Source organism: Hirsutella rhossiliensis, assembly GCF_020360975.1.
Source record: "Hirsutella rhossiliensis strain HR02 chromosome Unknown scaffold00002, whole genome shotgun sequence".
Classification (NCBI taxonomy): Eukaryota; Fungi; Ascomycota; class Sordariomycetes; order Hypocreales; family Ophiocordycipitaceae; genus Hirsutella; species Hirsutella rhossiliensis.
In genome coordinates, this window is record NW_025408668.1 from 1,473,793 (window position 1) to 1,491,246 (window position 17,454).

Below are 17,454 nucleotides of genomic sequence, written 5' to 3' on the forward strand. Positions count from 1 at the left end.
ATTGGCGACTGGAAGAGGGGCGGATGTTGGTGGACTGACGCAGTATTTATCAGATCATCTGATAAGATTAGATCCAATAAGACGAGCCCATCTTCGTCCAAAAGACCCGACCTACAGGGAATCCCCGCACGCCAGCCACTAAAGCGGAAAGGCTCGGTGTATGTGAGCATATACTGGAAGCAGGCAATCGACTGCTGACTTCCTCTTCGGAAAAGCCGGCCGAGGCAGGAGTTTTCAAGCCTTTTTCGCACCGCGAACCGTCCACAGTTGCACGTAGTGGAGATCAAGCTTGCCGGACGTCGCTTGGCGCCGAGCGGGGAACCGGCCGATTCCTCCAGTCCACCGGCGTTCGTCCGGCCAAATACAATGCCGAGTGTGCTTAACAGCTAAGGTAACAGCGGAAGCTTGTTGAGTGCGTGTAGCAATACAGTGGAAGAGCTGCTATTTGCGACGGGGAACATGAATGGAGGGCACGAGATGATAGAATCCTCCACATATGGAGCAGAATTTTGAGCTTGAAGCTTATTCCACGCAAAGCTTCGTACGTGTACCCACAGCGATTTTGAGAAGAAGAAAAGAACCAAGCTTCCCCCTTCCTCGCTGACTCTTGAACGGATCTTACCCAAACCAAGACAGAGCCATCTTTCAGGCGGTTCTACATGTTCATGTGTGAAACGCCTGCCCGGAGAACTCCTTTGCCAGCTCACCCTGCGTCTCGTTATAAAATCTTACGGCAAGAGTCGCTCATATTGACTGGAATGCACCTTTATTTATTACACTCGAGCCTTGCATGGACGTGCTTCAAGTGGCCGTTTTGAGCTCCACATGTTGTCTCTGAGTACAGTACTGTCACCACCGTGCGCCGTGGAAGCACCGTCGGTGTCCGTTGGCCACATCAAGCAGGCTGTTGTCTCCGCCGCTTTTTTTTAACTATCAAAGGTTGAGAGAACCGTAGTGGTACCGCTGTAGGCTTCTCATACCCACGGTCGCGAACAGACTTGGTTCAAGACGGCGGTTGAGCATCCGCGACGAAAGCATCGGACTCACATTCTCTGCTAGCTGCGCTCGCCATTGACATGTCTTGCGATTCGATCCAGGTACCAGATTTCTTCATGCTACGGTGGCCCCATATGGGTTCGAAGACGATGGCTACGCAAACTCGACACTCGTCGACACGCGGCATAGCTCCCTATTTAGGAACTTGGCATCGCAAGATCAGGAAAAGATTTCCGAAGCTAAAGCGATCATGCAACGCCCAGGCAAGAACCTTATGTGCTGCAGTCATACCACATATTGAGAGGTACACAGGCAAGTGCCAAACCGGTAATCGAGGAGCTCCGGGTCCTTTTGCTTAACCCCATCACGACAAGGGCAATGGGGCGGTAGCACGGGTCCATACCATACATACAATACACCAATAGCAGACCTATGAAAAGACTCAGCACTGCGGATCAGCAAGTGTTGGAGTGGCTTGAAACCTCCACATCAGCGCACATTTCCGTTGCGCCAGCCTTCGGACCGCTTTGTATATCTATGGTACAGAGCATCGTCTTTGATGCCAAGACGGCTCCAAGAAGTCAATTGGAATATATCTCTATTACTCTGTGCAACACTGAAACTGTATCGTTGCTGAACCTCCCGGCATGTTGATTATCCGTATTGTACATACACAATTCATCGGACTTGAGCGATACAACAATGCAGCGTTCTTGCCACCGAGCCTGTCGTATAAAGTACATATTCACGTCTTGGACTGGACAAGGCAGTGCTTTGAATTACTCAAAGCCCATTTACCCTCCGTCAACCGGCACTTTGCAATCCAAGACAATATAGCCCACCAGTCTGGTGTTTGACACAGCCTCGGCAATGTCAGCTCCAAAGTAATCATCGCCGGGGAACAATAACATCAGCCCTTAACGGCTATGACTCTTCTCTGTTAAATCGTAAATGTCTTAAGTTTTTTTCGTGGCGTTACTGAAAAGGAAGAATCGATCCTACAACTCACCTTGCTTACTAGCCAGACTCAGCTATAATGCTTCCAATATTCCGAAAGCTGCTCGAGACAACTATGCATATTGATGCTAGAAGTAAGAGAAGCATCGTAAGGAGAGAAATCAATTTGTCTATTCTTAATGTAACCTCGCTCAAACCCGGGGAATACGTCTCCGCGATTCTTATCATCACGTCCTCCACCCCCGTTAGCGCCATCACTTTGCATATATGCCTCGAGCGTTTAGTCCTTGCGTCTCCACTACTGTTGTATTATCCTGCCAAGTCGCCCGCTACATCCAATTCCTGTATGGTTCATATTGCACCGTAAGGTCTCGAGTCCCGGTCTCCGGGCTAGTTGCTACCATACCTCATCCATGCCAATCATCACAGCAGACAATAGTCTCGCTGTTTATTGCTCTCAGACCCCGCTGCCTCCATCATAACTCAAGCATAGTTGTCGCCTGCCAATCTATCCGCGCTAGATCAGCATGTCAGGGTATGTCAGATACTTGAATGTCGTCCAGCCACCGCAATTTCGGTACTTAGGTGCGTCGTGACGATGGCTAGGCGACTTCGTCGTGTTTCTGAACCATAGGCCACATCGACCCAGGCTCATAAGATCTCGAAACCACCACCGCAGTACATTTACAGGAGGTCTTCCACAGTATATGTGCTCTACTAGTCAGGCTCGGCGTGCGAGGCTGACCTAGCCATCCTTCCGAAGAAGCCTTGGATGAGTCAAGGATCTGCCCCCCAGCTTGAGCGCAACAAGGCCATGTCATTACCCATACAGCTGAAAAGAACATCAATCACTTGATGAAGCACAGGTGGAAAGCTCCGACAACTGTGCATCGCTGGTGCGACTGATATCCTGATCGTGCCAAAAGTAGCCAACAGCGTTAAATTGAAGGCCACTGTCACGGAAGATGACCTGACTTCATCATGTAGTTGACGAAACGCAATGTCTGGAATGTTTAATAAGTCGAGGTTTTTGCCTCTCCAAACGAGTTGTTGTTACTCATCGCGCTTGACTACGCGCACTGGCTAGTAGGGCACTCCACGGCACCTCACATGGTCTGGGTTGGCTCTGGCAAAAGACCACAAATGCAAACCTGCCAGATTCCATAAACCAAGAGGGCCGGTGACCGATTCGATGATAAGACAGCAGATCAATTAAAACAGCCATCTCGTTCATCTCTTCCCCTGCATCCGGGGTTTCGAAAAGTGGCGTGAATGGTTTCTCCTGGGAGAAGATATCTCAACGCGGACAAGACTCTGCGTTTGCATCCTCTACCTCCCCGTGGCAAGTTGCATCCCGATACACATCGTGGCCGACGTCCCCGATCATCAAAAGAATCCCGGGCAGGCCATCCTGCAGATCCCGCAGTCAGCATTACCCAGGGCTGCGGCGGACATGTGCGGCATCCAAGCGGGCATTGGTCCACGGGAGTCGATCTAAGGCGAGAGGAGGCCCACTGCAAAAGCAGCCAGTGCATGTACGCGGACGAGCTCACCTCTGTATTCGATGGCATAAGGCAGCAATGGTGACCAAAGCTTAAACAACGTCCCCTCAGAGCAGGCCGCACAGATGCCAACGCACTTGATCCGGGCTTCCAGGTTGAGCGAACAGCTTCAAAATCATCCACACAACGTCTCGACTCTTGGCCAGGCGGCCTTGGCAGTGGCTCATTGCAGAGGGTGTCGGACACTCTCCTGTGAGCGCAAAACTGCGGTCCTGCAGGTACCTGGGTCGTGTCGTTGCATCTGCAAAATCAGGAGGTTTCCCAAGACGTCGTAGTCCTCGTTGGAAGAACGGTTTGCATCGCGGCCGCGCTGCTGCGACGTCCGCCGAAGAGCGATGCAGTCTCACCCGCAGAACCGGGGAGGTGGCGGGCAAGTGAGACGTGCCAAGCGTATAATTGCTTCAGTCAACCCAAACAGTATACCTGGCCAAGCTTGCTGGTGAGAGTGGTAAACAATAGAGTGCAGTCCTTTGCAGGCACCACAACAGCCAGTCTCAAGATACATGGGGCAAGTGGCATGTAGCGAGAAGATGTCCCAAGGTACGTTGGGATATGGCCACGAGAGGGCATGTTGGGCATGCCGTGGCTGACAGTTGCGTTGGCGCCATGCAACTTATCAAGGTAGTCGGACAGGGACGTGTAGGTGTAGGTTTCGTGCACGATGTCACTGATTCCAATGCGGCTGATTCACCGGAGGGCAGTTGGATGACAGGTCGTCGGGTGAGGTACAGAGAAGACTGCCTGTTCCCTCTAGTCAATGCATTGCCGTCCGATGAGCCGGCTTAATGAATCACGTCTACGAATAGATCGACTTGCTCCTCGCGACGGACTTGGGGCTGGAAGGTCGGGTACCTGGCAAGAGCCACTGGGAGAGCACAGGATAGCCAAGGCGAGCTGCGTAGAAAAAGCAAGAAAGAAGACAGGGAAAGGGGCAAGAGTGCGTGTCTCTGCTCACCGAAACTCGTTATTCACCGCCATGGTTACGGGCCAATGTGCAATTTGTCTTGTCTGTAATTACCCATCTTCGGGACAGGAGCTTGCGAGAGCGGCGAAACATGATGGGCTTCAAGACCTTGGCCGAGCCGAGACCGGCTCGTGGTGGCAAGCAGTTTTGACCCAGGCCAAGAGAAGGGGGTTGTGAGTGTAGGAAAGGGCTCTCTCGGCTTGGCATCAATACGATTAAGTAGTGCCATGACCGGACGATCAGCACAGGTCGTGGACGCAAGTAACACGATGGGAGGGTCGCACGGACAGAACGTGGCCGGGGCAAAGGACGGGAAGCGAGTGGACGCGTGTCGCCTCGGGTATATTTGTAATTGGACGTGAGACGTTACGGGCCCAACGTGGTGGTGCATTCCAGGGCGTTGTCAAACAGCGTCGTGCTGGGTAACCAATACTCGGAGGCCGAACTCGTCTGCGAGCAAAGGAGTAAGCCGGGCAGAGACGGGGTCAGGGAAAGAGAATCATGGTGGGATTAGCAACGAAACATGGGCGTGGACAAAAGAGGGTTTGGAGCTTGGTGCAGCTGTCCTTTCTCCCCATCGCTCCCACCCTCTCACTTGGGAGAAAATGAATTGCGTTAATTATGGCACGAGCAAGATGGCATGTCGCGTCTCGTAGAGTCGCAGCGCAGCATGGCGTCTGATGCTGAAGATGGGGAGATACAGCATGGGCGTAGTAGGTACAGTATGGGCTCGGCATGTCGGGCGTTGCGAGGAGGGCGTGCGTGCAGGCTCGGTAGCAAATAATAAGGCTGCCTAAACAAGCTTCCATCTGCGATCGGGGGGGGCGCGAGTGCTGCATTGGCGGTTAGCTAGCTAGCTAGCAGAGCAGACGGGAGAGGCAGGCAGTCACGAGGGCAGATGCCGGATAATGAGACACTGTCGAGTCGTGTCGTGTCCCAAGAATCACGTCGTCTCAGACACGACGATTGGGCCACAAAGGAGGAAAAAGGGTGGTGATGGGGGGAAGCGGTGGGCAGTACCGTGCGCCTTTGGACAGTGTGCACTATGCGCGGCCTTCACCTTGGAGTTTTCAAGGCCGAGACTCGCAGCCTTGAGCGGCCAGCCGCTATTAACTGGGGAGAAGGTGACGAGAGATTCCAGGGTCCAGGCTCGTTTGGGGCGGGCTAGCCCTACCCTAGATGCTTGTAGGGAGATGATCTGGGCGTCAAAAGCACTGTCAGTCATGGACAGTGCAGTGATGCACTGTGCGCGTACGGATACATGGCTGGCGCCTGCATCTATGTGCGGAGCGTTGGTGTCTGCAAATCGCCGACTCATGCTCATAAAACACAGACAATGCACCTACTCAATGAAGCCAAACGTACCATGATGGCTGGCCTGTATACTACGGTAGCTGGCAACGACAACAGCTCACTGCGCAATGCATCTTGCATCTCTAGCGCATCTGCGAGGCGCCCGCCGCCTCACTCGCGGAAGCTTCCAGCAGGGGGGTGTGGAAGCCTGTCGTGGAGAGCGGAGCAAGTCGGAATCTCGTTTCTGTACAGACCTGTCTGGTCTTCAGCATGTTTCTCGACGCTCCCCCCCCATTCTCCTTGACCTGCTTGGCCCCCGACATTTTCTTGCGGCCTGGCAAGTATTGAATCCGCCACATCCTGGGCCATGCACATGGCGTCTTTTCACCCGTCGTCCCCAATCGTCCCATTTCTCGGAGGTACGAGCAGGTCCGAGCTCCGATACTCGCCGTCGCATACATGATGTACGCTTAGATGAGGTACCGACGGACATGACTTTCAAGTCGCGACATTTGTCTGAGGCTCTCCGATGGTGCCTCGACCTCTTTCGCGCCTCCTGGCTTAGTCCTGCAAGTGCAGATCTACCAACCGTCCCCAGGCGATCCGTACCCGCTACTTGCGAGCAATGTAGATGCCTTGGGTGCCCAGCCTGTGACGTCGGCTTGTGTGAAAATTTGTGCGCGGTCTACACTGTGCTGTCTACTGTACACAGAAGCAGGACCCCAGATTGATATGATATACAGCAGCCCGTGCCTTGTTGGATGCCTTGTGCGCGGTACCCGCTATCTGCCTTGTCGCGACCGTCAGGTACCGTGCTCCGTCATGCCGGAACAACAGGGCAAGAGCAGAGGATTGGATGCCAGTCACCTGCTCGCCGTGCGCTGCAGGACGCAGGGCCCATCCACGCTTCACACCCACCCACAACTGTCGCACCGGGTGCGTGCACACTGTGCTTTCCCAGACTTTCCGGCCCTCGCCAGCGCCCCTTCATCAGCCCTAGCGGAGATATCGGCCCCAGTCCAGGCCCCTTCCCTCCGCAAATGAGCACAGTTAAGATCGAGCCCTGCACTGTACATCTCTCAGCCGCGGGCCACGCTGAGCCAGGTACGCGACCGGGGCATGTCCAAGGTACCTCTTCCACCGCGTACCCCTTCTTCCCGCTCTCCTAGGTTGTGCTACAGGGTGGGGTGGGTCATGGTGAGTCCGCCAAAAGCCCCCAAGCATCACTGCACCCACCGAAGCGACCGAAACGCCCCGCCCCCCTTGTCCAGCATCCACCAGCCTAGAACCGCGTCTCTCGGTACCGAACCTTTTTTTTCTATTATTTTCCCCTTGACCTTTTTCTCCTCTTTTCATCTTCATCCAGACCTCGAGTCCTCGGGCGGGCAGCACGCTCTTCGACTTCTCTCCCCTCGCCGGACAGCGGACGGCAACGTCCTCTTTTCCTCCCCTCTCGTTCCGTTGAATGGTCGACAAGATGGCGAATCAAGTCCAGCTTGTTGCTTCCAGGGCGAAGCTCATCTCGCTCTAGGCACCAGCTGCCTTGCACGCGAGCACTTCCATCTTCCGGCTGGTGCTGGCTCCTTGTCTTGGGCCACGATCGACGCTTGCCCGTCGGCTCATCTACGCAACGACCACAGACCACAGTCAGCCCTCCCGACTCTTCCGCCTAACCCCGAACGCCTCCCGGCCTCCCGCAACTTCACCGAGCCTTCTCCTACTTGTCGGGAGTATTCCACCTCTTCTGGATGCCCTCCGACGGCCTGCACCACGTCTCGGCGCAGGCAACTCGACTGTCCAGCGACGGCATGACATCGAAGAGAAACTCGCGCGTCTTTGTCGACGAAACAAAGCACTGCCAAGTCGGATCCCAAAAATCCTCTTCGTCGTCCCATCGCTCACGACGCGACTCGCACGGATCCGCCAACGACGACATGTCACCCCCGGCCAAGGAAGCGGAAGATGGCCAACGTGTCGGCACCATGCCCAGGGAGGCGGCCACCGTCGCTCGCACCCGGAGCACCAGCGACGGGACACGCGAAAACACGGTCACTCCCAGTATAAAGATTGGCGAAAAGACGAGTAAGTAAAGTATCCTAGATCTTGCCTCTGCCGCTGTCTCCTAGCCTCGCTTCGTGCCGTCACTAACCTGCGTCACCCAACAGTTGTCATGGCCGCCAAGGTGTCTTTGACACGTTCGACCGAATTCCCCCCCGTGCCCTTGAATGGTCGACCAGCCAACTTTGGTGTGGTTCTCCCTGGCGTCTACCGGAGTAGCTACCCCAAGCCTGAGGATTACGCCTTCTTGCAGAGTCTCAAGCTCAAGACGGTTGTGTAAGTCTTTGAATCGCCCCCCTCCCCTCCCCATTCAGCCGGCCTGGAGTGCTAATGCGTCCTGGCAGAACACTGGTTAAGAAGGACGAGATCGACCACGAGCTTGAATCTTTCACGTCCAGCAACGGCATACACCAGGTCGTCTTCAACATGAAGGGCACCAAAAAGGAGGCCATTCCCCTGTCTACCATGGCCTCCATTCTGAGGCTCGTTCTGGATCGCCAACACTACCCGCTGCTCGTGCACTGCAACCATGGCAAGCACCGGACCGGTTGCGTCGTCGCCGTCGTCCGGAAACTTTCGGGGTGGAACCTCGACAGTGTCTTGGGCGAGTACAAGTCGTACGCCATGCCCAAGATTCGCGATTGCGACGTCGACTACATCAGCGGCTTCCAGCCGACGTCGCTTCAGCCCATGGCATTCGACTCTCCTCGCTTCAGCCCGGTCCAGACGAGAACCTTTTTTCGCACCCTGCTATTTTCGACGTTTGTCATGGTGGTCTGGCTTGTGTCGGGGTCCAAGCTGAACCCCTCGTCCGGCAACCCGGCTGCATGAGAGGCGCGTCAAATAGCAGGTCACTGGTTGGTTCGCCAGTGGTCAATTTTCGGTACACCTCGCTTGCCCCGGCTTTCCCTGGCATTTGGCGCGACAGCAAATGCGCAACCACGCTCTTTTCGAGCAAAGAGCGGGGAAGCAACCGTGGGCTATAAGCAAGAGGGATATGAGCATGGATGTGACGATGAGACGTGACAGTCAAAACGACTCGAGTCAAGAGAGGCACATGTTTACTTGCCCAACTGGTCTTGGGCCGAAACAGCGGACGATTGCTTGGGATACATGCTTGGTTGGATTACGGATTTCACATGGGCGCTGTGGCTCGAGATTATGGCCATCAAGCGCTGAGGCCGTCTTGTGCCGGCGTTCTGGGCGGGAGAGCACCACGGAGGAGGACATGCCGTTGGCCGCACCTGCACGATAGAGGCTCCGTTTTGACTCTTCTTTCTTTTCATTTGTACAACACGACTGGAAGCACACGGCGCCTCGTGTCATGGGTGGCTGGCTGGGCGGCTGTCACCAGCATACAGCATTAATGCGTTCAAAGAGGGAACTTGAGGCTCGCGCCGTCCTATGCCTGTCTTGCTTCAATAGTGACTTGATCATTTTTATGTATGGACTCGCCAGCAAGGAGTGATAGGAGACCGTTCTGCCAAGGATGCTCGAATTCGAGACGGAGGTTGCTGTCCTGGAGCTACGGTTATGTTAACATCTGCATATCCTGTCGTCGAGAAGGCCAGCTGACCCCCTCAACTGCCACTCCCATGTGAATGTCGGGACTGATGAGGAAAGCGATAGGCGTTTCAGGGCCCAAGCCATGTCGGCAGCGCGTTGCGTCGATGCAACCACTCGCGGGAGCCAGAGCGAACTTTTGCAAGATGCGGCAGAGATGGGGGGAAAGCTTGGTAGCCAGTAGCCGCCGCCGCCGCCGCACAACCATGCACATGTTGATCCTACACACCATCTCTAACGACCGGACTGGACTGCTTCATCATGGTGCTGGATCTGCAAGGCCAGCGGGCATGGCAACGGAGCCTAGTGCCTGGGTTGGTATGCCGGGGCGCCTCACAGCTCGGTCCTGCCAGCACACGTTTCGGCAGCTGAACTGGTTTATGCCGCTTGAAGTTTGTCAGTTCCGTCTATCTTTCATGTATACATTGAAATGAATGTAAGCTCTCTTCATTTACGAATATATGGCATTGGTAGAGAACTGTGTCCGCAGATACATAACACGCAACGGGGGCAGCGTCGGAATCCCCTCGGCGTATACATGAGCATTCTATGCAAATCAAAGACTCGTGCGTGCTCTACTTAACCAGAAAACATTAAGAGCCGATAAATATTAGTCATTGAATAAACCTTTCCACTCTAGTATTATAGGAACCCCCAGTCATGGGGTATACTGCTCACGGCTCGCTCGCCACTCCACCTCCCCGACGCGAAGCCGTCCTGTCTTAGAAGAGTAAAGCTGCAAGGGCGTCTCGTCTGTCCTCAGGCATATATCTTTGCGGTTTGGGGGCGGCCCTTTGCGGTGTTGGGGCTGCCCATGACGTTGCCCACGGCACCGGTGGCGATCTTGGCAACATGTCCGGGCACTCCGGTGGCGAGCTTGACGGCATCGGACACCATGCCGGTCACGGCTCCCGGGATGTTTCCGGTCAAGACTTTGCCTGCGGCGTCGGGGATGAGGTTGATGGTGTCGCCGGCGGCCTTGAAAACGAGATCGACGGCGCCCTGGGCAGCATCGACGCCCGTGTTCATGATGTTGTCCACGATTCCGCGGCGGGAGTTCTCGTGGCTGCTAGTCTGCGCCTCACCCTCGGAGACGTCGCGGCCGTTGAGAATGGTATCGGCAGCGTTGATGGGGATCTTGGCGATATCCATGGGTATGCCGGTGGCGAGCTTTGCAGCATCAGACACGGCGCCCGTGACGGCTCCGGGGATGTCACCGGCTAGCGCCTTGCCCGCGGCGTCGGGGATGAGGTTGATGGTGTCGCCGGCAGCCTTGAAGGCGACGTCGACGGCACCCTGGGCGGCGTCGATGCCGGCGCCCATGACGTGGCCTACGGGGCCGGTGACGGCGTTCATGATGTTGCCTGCGGGGCCGGCGACGGCCTTGCCGATCTTGATGGCGCTGTTGAGAGGGCCGAGGACGCCGCCGCCGTTGAGCTCCTTTTCGTATTGCGGCTGGGGCTTCTTCTGGGCCGAGGCGGCGGGGCCCTGGGAAGAGACGCTGGTGTCGGCGCCGTGTGTCGCCGTGGCCGTCTTGGAGGCGCCGGACTGGGTGCTCGTCGCAGCAGGGGATCTTGTCGCGGCAGGGGAGCCGCTGGCGTCCTGGTAAGGGCTGCCGGACTTGGTACCGGAGCCGCTGGTGGAACCGTTGCTAGAGCCGGCGTCGACAGCGACGGGGGCAGCCTCCTTGCCGGAGGCGGCACCACTGATCGAGCTGGCCTGGGAAACGGCTGAGTTTTCGCCGGCCGAAGAGCCCGCCGAGCCGACGACCTGAGCGCCGGCGCCGGCAATGTCGACTGAGGAGGACTGGGTGGCGGATGATGCGCTCTCAGAAACGACGGACGAGATGCTCGGGACGCTGGATCGGGTCGAGTTGATATACGAGTTACCGGTCAAAACGGAGCTGGCGCCGGTGCTTGGGCCCGAGGCCGACCTGGAGCCGTCGGCAGAGGATCCACCCCGGGGGCTGGCAGAAGCCTCGTTAACACTGGAGGAGCCAGTCGACCCGACTGACCCGGTCTCAGCGTTGCTGATGGTAACGGAGTTGGTGATGCCGGACCCGCTCGCAGCGCCGGACGAATCCCCGGGTGCAGCGCCAGCGCCGCCCGAGGTGCCGGCCACGGAGCGGCTCGCGCCGGCGACAGAGTCCGCGGGCAGGGTCACGGCCATTTCAGCCGAGTTGGACACCGCTGTGCCGTCGGCCGCAACGGGAACTGTTTCGTCGCATTCAGGTCAGTCAATAAGACTCTGCCAATGACGGAATCTTGCTCGGCTTTATCCAATTGGTCGAGGAGGGGACGTGGTTTGAGCCTACTGCATTTGTATGCAACCCTTTCGGACTTCCCCGTGGGGGCGCCATGTACGAGGCACGCCGAGGCGGCGATGACGGAGGTGACGAGGCTGAGATTCCTCATGTTGAGCGAGACGCACTGCGGTTGAGGAGGGTAAAGGATGTAAAGAAAAGGCAAAATGGGTGTTGGGATGAAGCGAAAGTTGTGGAAAAGGTGGCAAAGGAAAAGAAGGACGGAAAGGAAGCGTAAAGAAAGAACTGATGACCAGGGACAAAGTTGGGGAAGAGACGTCGCGGAGGGCAGAGGCGATGGATTAAATACTCAACATTGGCGGCCATGGCGGGCTCAGCTCTGTTCTCCAGAGGGTTCGATTCGTTCTACGGGACAGGATGAGGCTCCAGAGAGATGGAGCAGACTGGAGGGCAGGATGGCTTAGCTACCGTCTTGCTGGATAACCTGACACACAGAAGAAGCGGGATGCCAGCCATTCCAAGGATCTGCGCATCACGACGGCGTGGCCGAGCCAGATGTAGCAATGTTGACCAAGCAAAGAGGTGGAGAGACAAGTCTGTCGAGCCTCATGGGGAGCGAACTCGCGCTTCCACTCTTCCCGACTCTCCGGACGAGACTCCACAGCATCAAGTGAGTGGTGACCGCGGTGGTTTACGAGCCGGAAATTGAAGCAGGGGCTTCGACTTCCACGTGGGGACGGGTGGCATGGCCAGGCGATTTTGCTTGTTTGCGAGGTGCCAAGCTGGTCCTTCCCGGCCTGAGGATCCTCGAGAGGGAGTGATCACAGGTCCACGGCTCTTGTCTATCTCTCCGCTGCGGTGGCAGTCTGACCGCGTGGTGGTGAATATGCGCCCGGATTTATACAAGAGATCAATGGGCGCGGTGCGCTTAGACCCCTCGATATGAGCTTTGACTTATACCGCACCGGGCGTCCACCAAAACTGGCCCTACATCCACGCGAGTGAGCTGAGATGAAGACTTCAGGTTGCTAAAAATGGCAAGCTTATTCCGTCATAGAGACGGGGAGAAATGAAAAAGCCCGCATGTAGGGCGTCGTAGCTTCTTCTTTTCGCCCTGAGGGAAAGGAGGTAAAGAAGGAGGATGAAAGAGCCTTGGCGATTGTTTCCCACCGGCTGGCCTGTTGCGAGAAACCGGCCGGGATTCGCGTCACCTTTCTTCCGCCGTGACGGTGCATGTGGAAATGCTTCGCGGTTCGAGGTTGAAAGAGAGAAATCGTGACATGTTCTCGTGAGTACAGCCAAGCCTCTCATTCGGCGTCCAGTTCAGCCAGCTTGTGAATGATCTTGGCAACCAGGTGACTCCAATCCCAACAGACGAACGAGACTTCATCCCCGGCCCTGTAGTCATGACAAAAGCCGGAATCAAGAATGGATAGTGAACCTCCATCCCGAGCAAGATTCTCTAATCGAGGCTCCGGTGATGGGACAGACGAAGTAAAAAGCATCGCATCGCGGGCAGAGGCGGAGATGGGGCTTCGTTGACAACACTCTCTCCAGATCGAACCAGAAAAGCCATTGACGAAGCAGCTATCACTTCTGTTCCCCGCCCAGTCCGGGTTCCAGCCACTGTTGGTACCTCAACCTTGCAGCTCGTGCTCTTGACGCCGGTGCGCTTTCGTCCGCCCGCCATGGCCGCACGGTCCGCTCGCTCGGATGCTTACTTTTGTCCATGTCCTTTTTTTGCAATTTAGCTGGGCCCTGCCAAGGATTATTGAGGGAGCTGCGTCAAGCGGGTGGAATTGGATAGCTCTTGTTTCATTAACTGACAAGCCCAGTGGTCCACAAAGCGCGTTGCGCATGAACCTAAGCGGGACGATTCGAAACGCCGAGGAACAAAACATACAAGGCGGCTTGGCGTCGTCATCCGCTGTCGTCTCAGGGCGCCGTCTTGTTTGGTTCCGGCCGAGAGAGGTCGGGTGCCGGGATGAGATGAGATGCGCTGGGCCCTGTTGGCGGGCAACATGACTCCCGCGCCGGCAGCCTCGGCTCTCTTCTTCTACCCACAAACCAAGGAGCCACGCAAACAACTTGAAGACTCGGGTCAGGCACCTTTTCCCCCGGTGAGTAGCGTCTCGGTCACGGAGGCTTCCGCTGGGGTGCACGCTTGATGTCTGGTCAAGGTCAGAACTTGCGCTGCCGCGGACAGTTCCCTCCATCGCCACCGTCATCGGCCTTTTCTATATGCCAGTGGGTGGTGAGCGCCGAAATGCAGCGCTCACACTGGCAATGCAAGTTAATGACTTCCATATCGCAATGCCCGTGGAAGATGTATTGTCGATTTCGTACCGCTGGTTCCTCGTCGACAAGACTGCTCCATTCAACGGCTCGACGGTGAAAGTCTCCTCCAACAAACAAGTGTCGAGACCGTCTTATACTGGCTCCCAGACCGGTTTGACGCAAAAAACCCAGGAAAGGGGGAGCTAGGAGTTGTGCCCCCATCACCGACGCCACAAGGACTCGTCCCACGCCAGGTCCGCGGTTAAATAAGTCAAGCATGATTGCGCCGATGCTAAAAAATGAAGACACAGTCCCGCGAGAAGGAAAACGAGTCCCCAAAGAGCGTAGTAAACTACCGCCTCCGTCACACTTTATCCCCCCACCGATTGCGCCTCAGCCTCTCCCGCTCATCCCTCTCAAAGTCCCCGCGAGCATACACCAGCCCTCCCGCCACGCAATTGACAGCACCGAGCCCGACAGCCGCGCCGCGCACGACGCCGCGCGCCGAGAATTTGCCGCGCAAGGGCTGGCGGCGGCGCAGGGCCAGCAGGGCGTACAGGCCGGACCAGGCGGCCGCGGTGCCGGCACTGCCCGTTGGGTAGCCGGCAAGGTTGAGGTACGAGGCAAAGAGCAGGGGCGGCGTGAATATGGCAAGCGGTAGAGGCTGCAGCGGGCGGGCGTGGAGCGCGGTGACGAGGGTGGCGAGAAGGGCGGGTGGCATGGACGAGGCTGCGTACGAGCCGGCGAAGTTAGTGAGGCGAGGCTTTGCAGTGAGCTTCGATTTGAGGAGCGCTGTGAGTGGGTGTGGATAGGGCGCGGTAAGTGAGGAAAGGGACATTGAAGCCGTGAGACAAAGACCCGATGAAGCAAAGAAACAAGGAGCTCGGCTCGGAGATAGAAGCATTGACAAAGCAAAGCAGGGCACAAAAGGGGCCGGACAAAACTCACACCCCCAGTCTTGCAGATATCCCACGACAGACTTCTCTAGCGGCTCGCCACCCGCCGCCTCGGACGACGAAGCCATGGCTGCCCCGTTCAAGGACGCCCGCGATGATGTCGTCTCGAGAAACGCGCCGGAATCTCGGTTGCGTCGCGGCCCAAGAGCGCGGTCAAGGTCAGTGATGCAAGCTGAAAGGCGTGAGAGCCGGCGACGAAGGACAAGAGACCGTTGGCCGTGACGGCGATGGCGGATTGGCGATGACGACGACGATGGCGGTGATGGCGATGGCGGTGATGACGATGAAGAGAGCGGCGTTGAGCAAAATCCGCTGCAGTGACGTCGCTCATGACTAAGCGCCGCTCGCCGACCCACCGCTGTGGAGACCCCGGACTCCGCAGCCCGGCACCGCGGGCCGACCTGCCGCCGGGCCGCTGCCGAAAGCCGGCCTGGGAAAGCAAAGGTGCCGTCCTCACAAAATCGTCAGAGGATACCTATGCATCAGGTGGGGATATAATCTCTCTGCCTAATAAGCGCTCTCCACAGGAAACAGCCGTGGGCACGGATTGGTGACGACAACTCGAGATATCAAACTGCCTCATGCCGCCCATCAGAGGCTCGTCTCCTCAGCCATCACACGCGGGACACAAGTCGGCAATCTTGGCTGATACGGCGTTGGTATAATCTATGGATTCGCCTGCGAATGGGTATCAACTCCTAGGCGGTCGGGCCGTCTATCCAAAGTGGTCGACCCAATCCGACCTTCATCTATGATCTAACCCTTCATCCTCTAGCCTCTAGGCAGCAGAGTTCCATCCCTGCAACTTTCCAGACTCGTGAATCTTTTTATCCCGCGTCCCAAAGTCTATGGAAACAGGTCCCGCCCTTGGTCCCGGCCGATTCTCGGCCTCCGTCCGTGAGTCCATGCGTATCTGCACGTCGTCGATCTTGGTAAAGCATTGAATTTCTCAATGGTGCTCGTGACTTTTCTCCCCGAGTGTATGAAATTTTTGAAAGGCGGTGTTTGGACAAGAGGACATAATGCGCGGAAAAAGTTCATCAAATCGTAACATGGCCGTCAGCACCCTTGGGTGACTGGGTATGGGTGCTTGTACGCGTGAGCGAGTGTGTGTGCGCGGATGGCGCGGGTATAATTCAGCGAGTGTGTATGTGTGTGTGAGTGTGCGAATTCGTGAGCGAGCGAGTGTGTGCGTGAGCGAGTGTGCGTGCGAGCGAGCGTGGGCGGGTGTCTGTGAGTGTGTGCCATCGTGCGACTGTGAGCGCATGTCCGACCTTATTCTTTCTCCGTGTCCTTGTGTACGTCGTGATCTCGCCAACGGCTTCCGTCCGCAATCCAATGGCGCTTACTCCGAACATCGACAGCCTTCTACACCGCGGGTGCCAGCACCCTTCATTGCGGGCCTTGCGACCAGTATCGAGGGTCCATGCCCTGATAGGGGTCAAAGTCGGGGTACGTCTCGTAGGGCAGAAAGTCGCCGCCGGCCCCGTACATGTGGCTGGTCGTCGCCAGGTAAGCCTGGTCCAAGCCGGCTCCCGTGGTGGCGGGCATGGGCTGGGCACCAGCGGCCCAATCCTGCGTGTGAGGAACGTCGGCGGCTGCATACTGTTGCGGCGAGAACAGGTGCGACATGGACGACGGCGTATAGCCGCCTTGGGCGAGCGTGTCCATGTCGAACATGTGCTGCTGGCTCGTCATGGCGAAGTCGGCCTCGCTCAGCATGGCGCCCTCGTAGCCGGCGTGGGCCAATGGCGCTGTCGGAGCCGGGGTTTGTGTCTGGCTGCTCGAAGGACGGCTCCTGGGCTTGGACGAATGTCGTGTCAGGGGAGAAGAGACGTTGCTGAGGGGGCTGCCGCTGCCCTCGCGCGGGCCGCTGGGGCTGTTGGTGGAGGGTCTGCTGGTTCGTTTGCCCCTGCGAGACGAGCGGGATCCCGGGCGGTTGTAGACACAAACGTGGCCGCTGCTGGCGCATCGGTCGCAGCCGTTCTTGTCACCGCTGCACTTGAGCTACACGAGCGGTGTGTCAGTTTACCAAGGCTGGGGTATGGCGCGGACACTGAACAGGGCAGAGGGGGGGAGACGCATGCGATAAACGTGGACGTAGCAAGCGAGTATCCCATATACATGAATCGGCTTACCGCGCAGTCGATGCTGGCCTTTGGGTCGATGCCGAAGGGATAGGAAGAGTAAAGGTACAACGAAGACGAGATGGAGGCGGGCGAGAGAATAGCGATTGAGTAGGCAGTTGGTAGTGGGGGGTCTTCTTCACGCATACGAGCTGTCAAGAGGCATGGGCTTACCTTTTTCTCGTGACACCGGTTGCAGGCCTGGTGCTGGCTGGATCGAGCCGTAATGGGATCGTAGGCCCGGCGCAGATTCTGCACCTCGTCCGTTTCGGGATCGTACTTCCACGTTCCAAACATGGCGTGTGATGGTGCGGTCTAGTTTGGCTGTCGACCGGATGCTCTCGTCACCGACGCGAATGGTGCTGGACACTGGAGATCTGGGGTTGGGGTGGCCTCGGGTATATGAAGGACCAATGTTGCCGAGAACAGACAGTAAAGA

The 17,454-nt window shown here is 56.9% G+C and overlaps 3 protein-coding genes across 3 annotated transcripts; 1 reads left to right on the plus strand and 2 right to left on the minus strand.

Moving 5' to 3' along the window:
* Positions 1-7,520: 7,520 nt before the first annotated feature.
* HRG_01730 (tyrosine phosphatase family domain-containing protein) lies at positions 7,521-8,661 on the plus strand (the record flags this gene model as incomplete). The annotated part of the gene is made up of 3 exons (XM_044860201.1): positions 7,521-7,854; positions 7,938-8,106; positions 8,175-8,661. 3 exons carry the CDS (start codon positions 7,521-7,523, stop codon positions 8,659-8,661), a joined length of 990 nt encoding a protein of 329 aa, XP_044723834.1.
* Positions 8,662-10,152: 1,491 nt separating this feature from the next.
* On the minus strand, positions 10,153-11,807 carry HRG_01731 (uncharacterized protein; the record flags this gene model as incomplete). Its single annotated transcript, XM_044860202.1, has 2 exons — positions 10,153-11,606; positions 11,708-11,807. The coding sequence occupies 2 exons, from the start codon at positions 11,805-11,807 to the stop codon at positions 10,153-10,155; spliced, it is 1,554 nt and encodes a 517-aa protein (XP_044723835.1).
* Positions 11,808-16,281: 4,474 nt separating this feature from the next.
* On the minus strand, positions 16,282-17,312 carry HRG_01732 (fungal zn(2)-Cys(6) binuclear cluster domain-containing protein; the record flags this gene model as incomplete). The annotated part of the gene is made up of 2 exons (XM_044860203.1): positions 16,282-16,896; positions 17,190-17,312. The coding sequence occupies 2 exons, from the start codon at positions 17,310-17,312 to the stop codon at positions 16,282-16,284; spliced, it is 738 nt and encodes a 245-aa protein (XP_044723836.1).
* Positions 17,313-17,454: the final 142 nt, after the last annotated feature.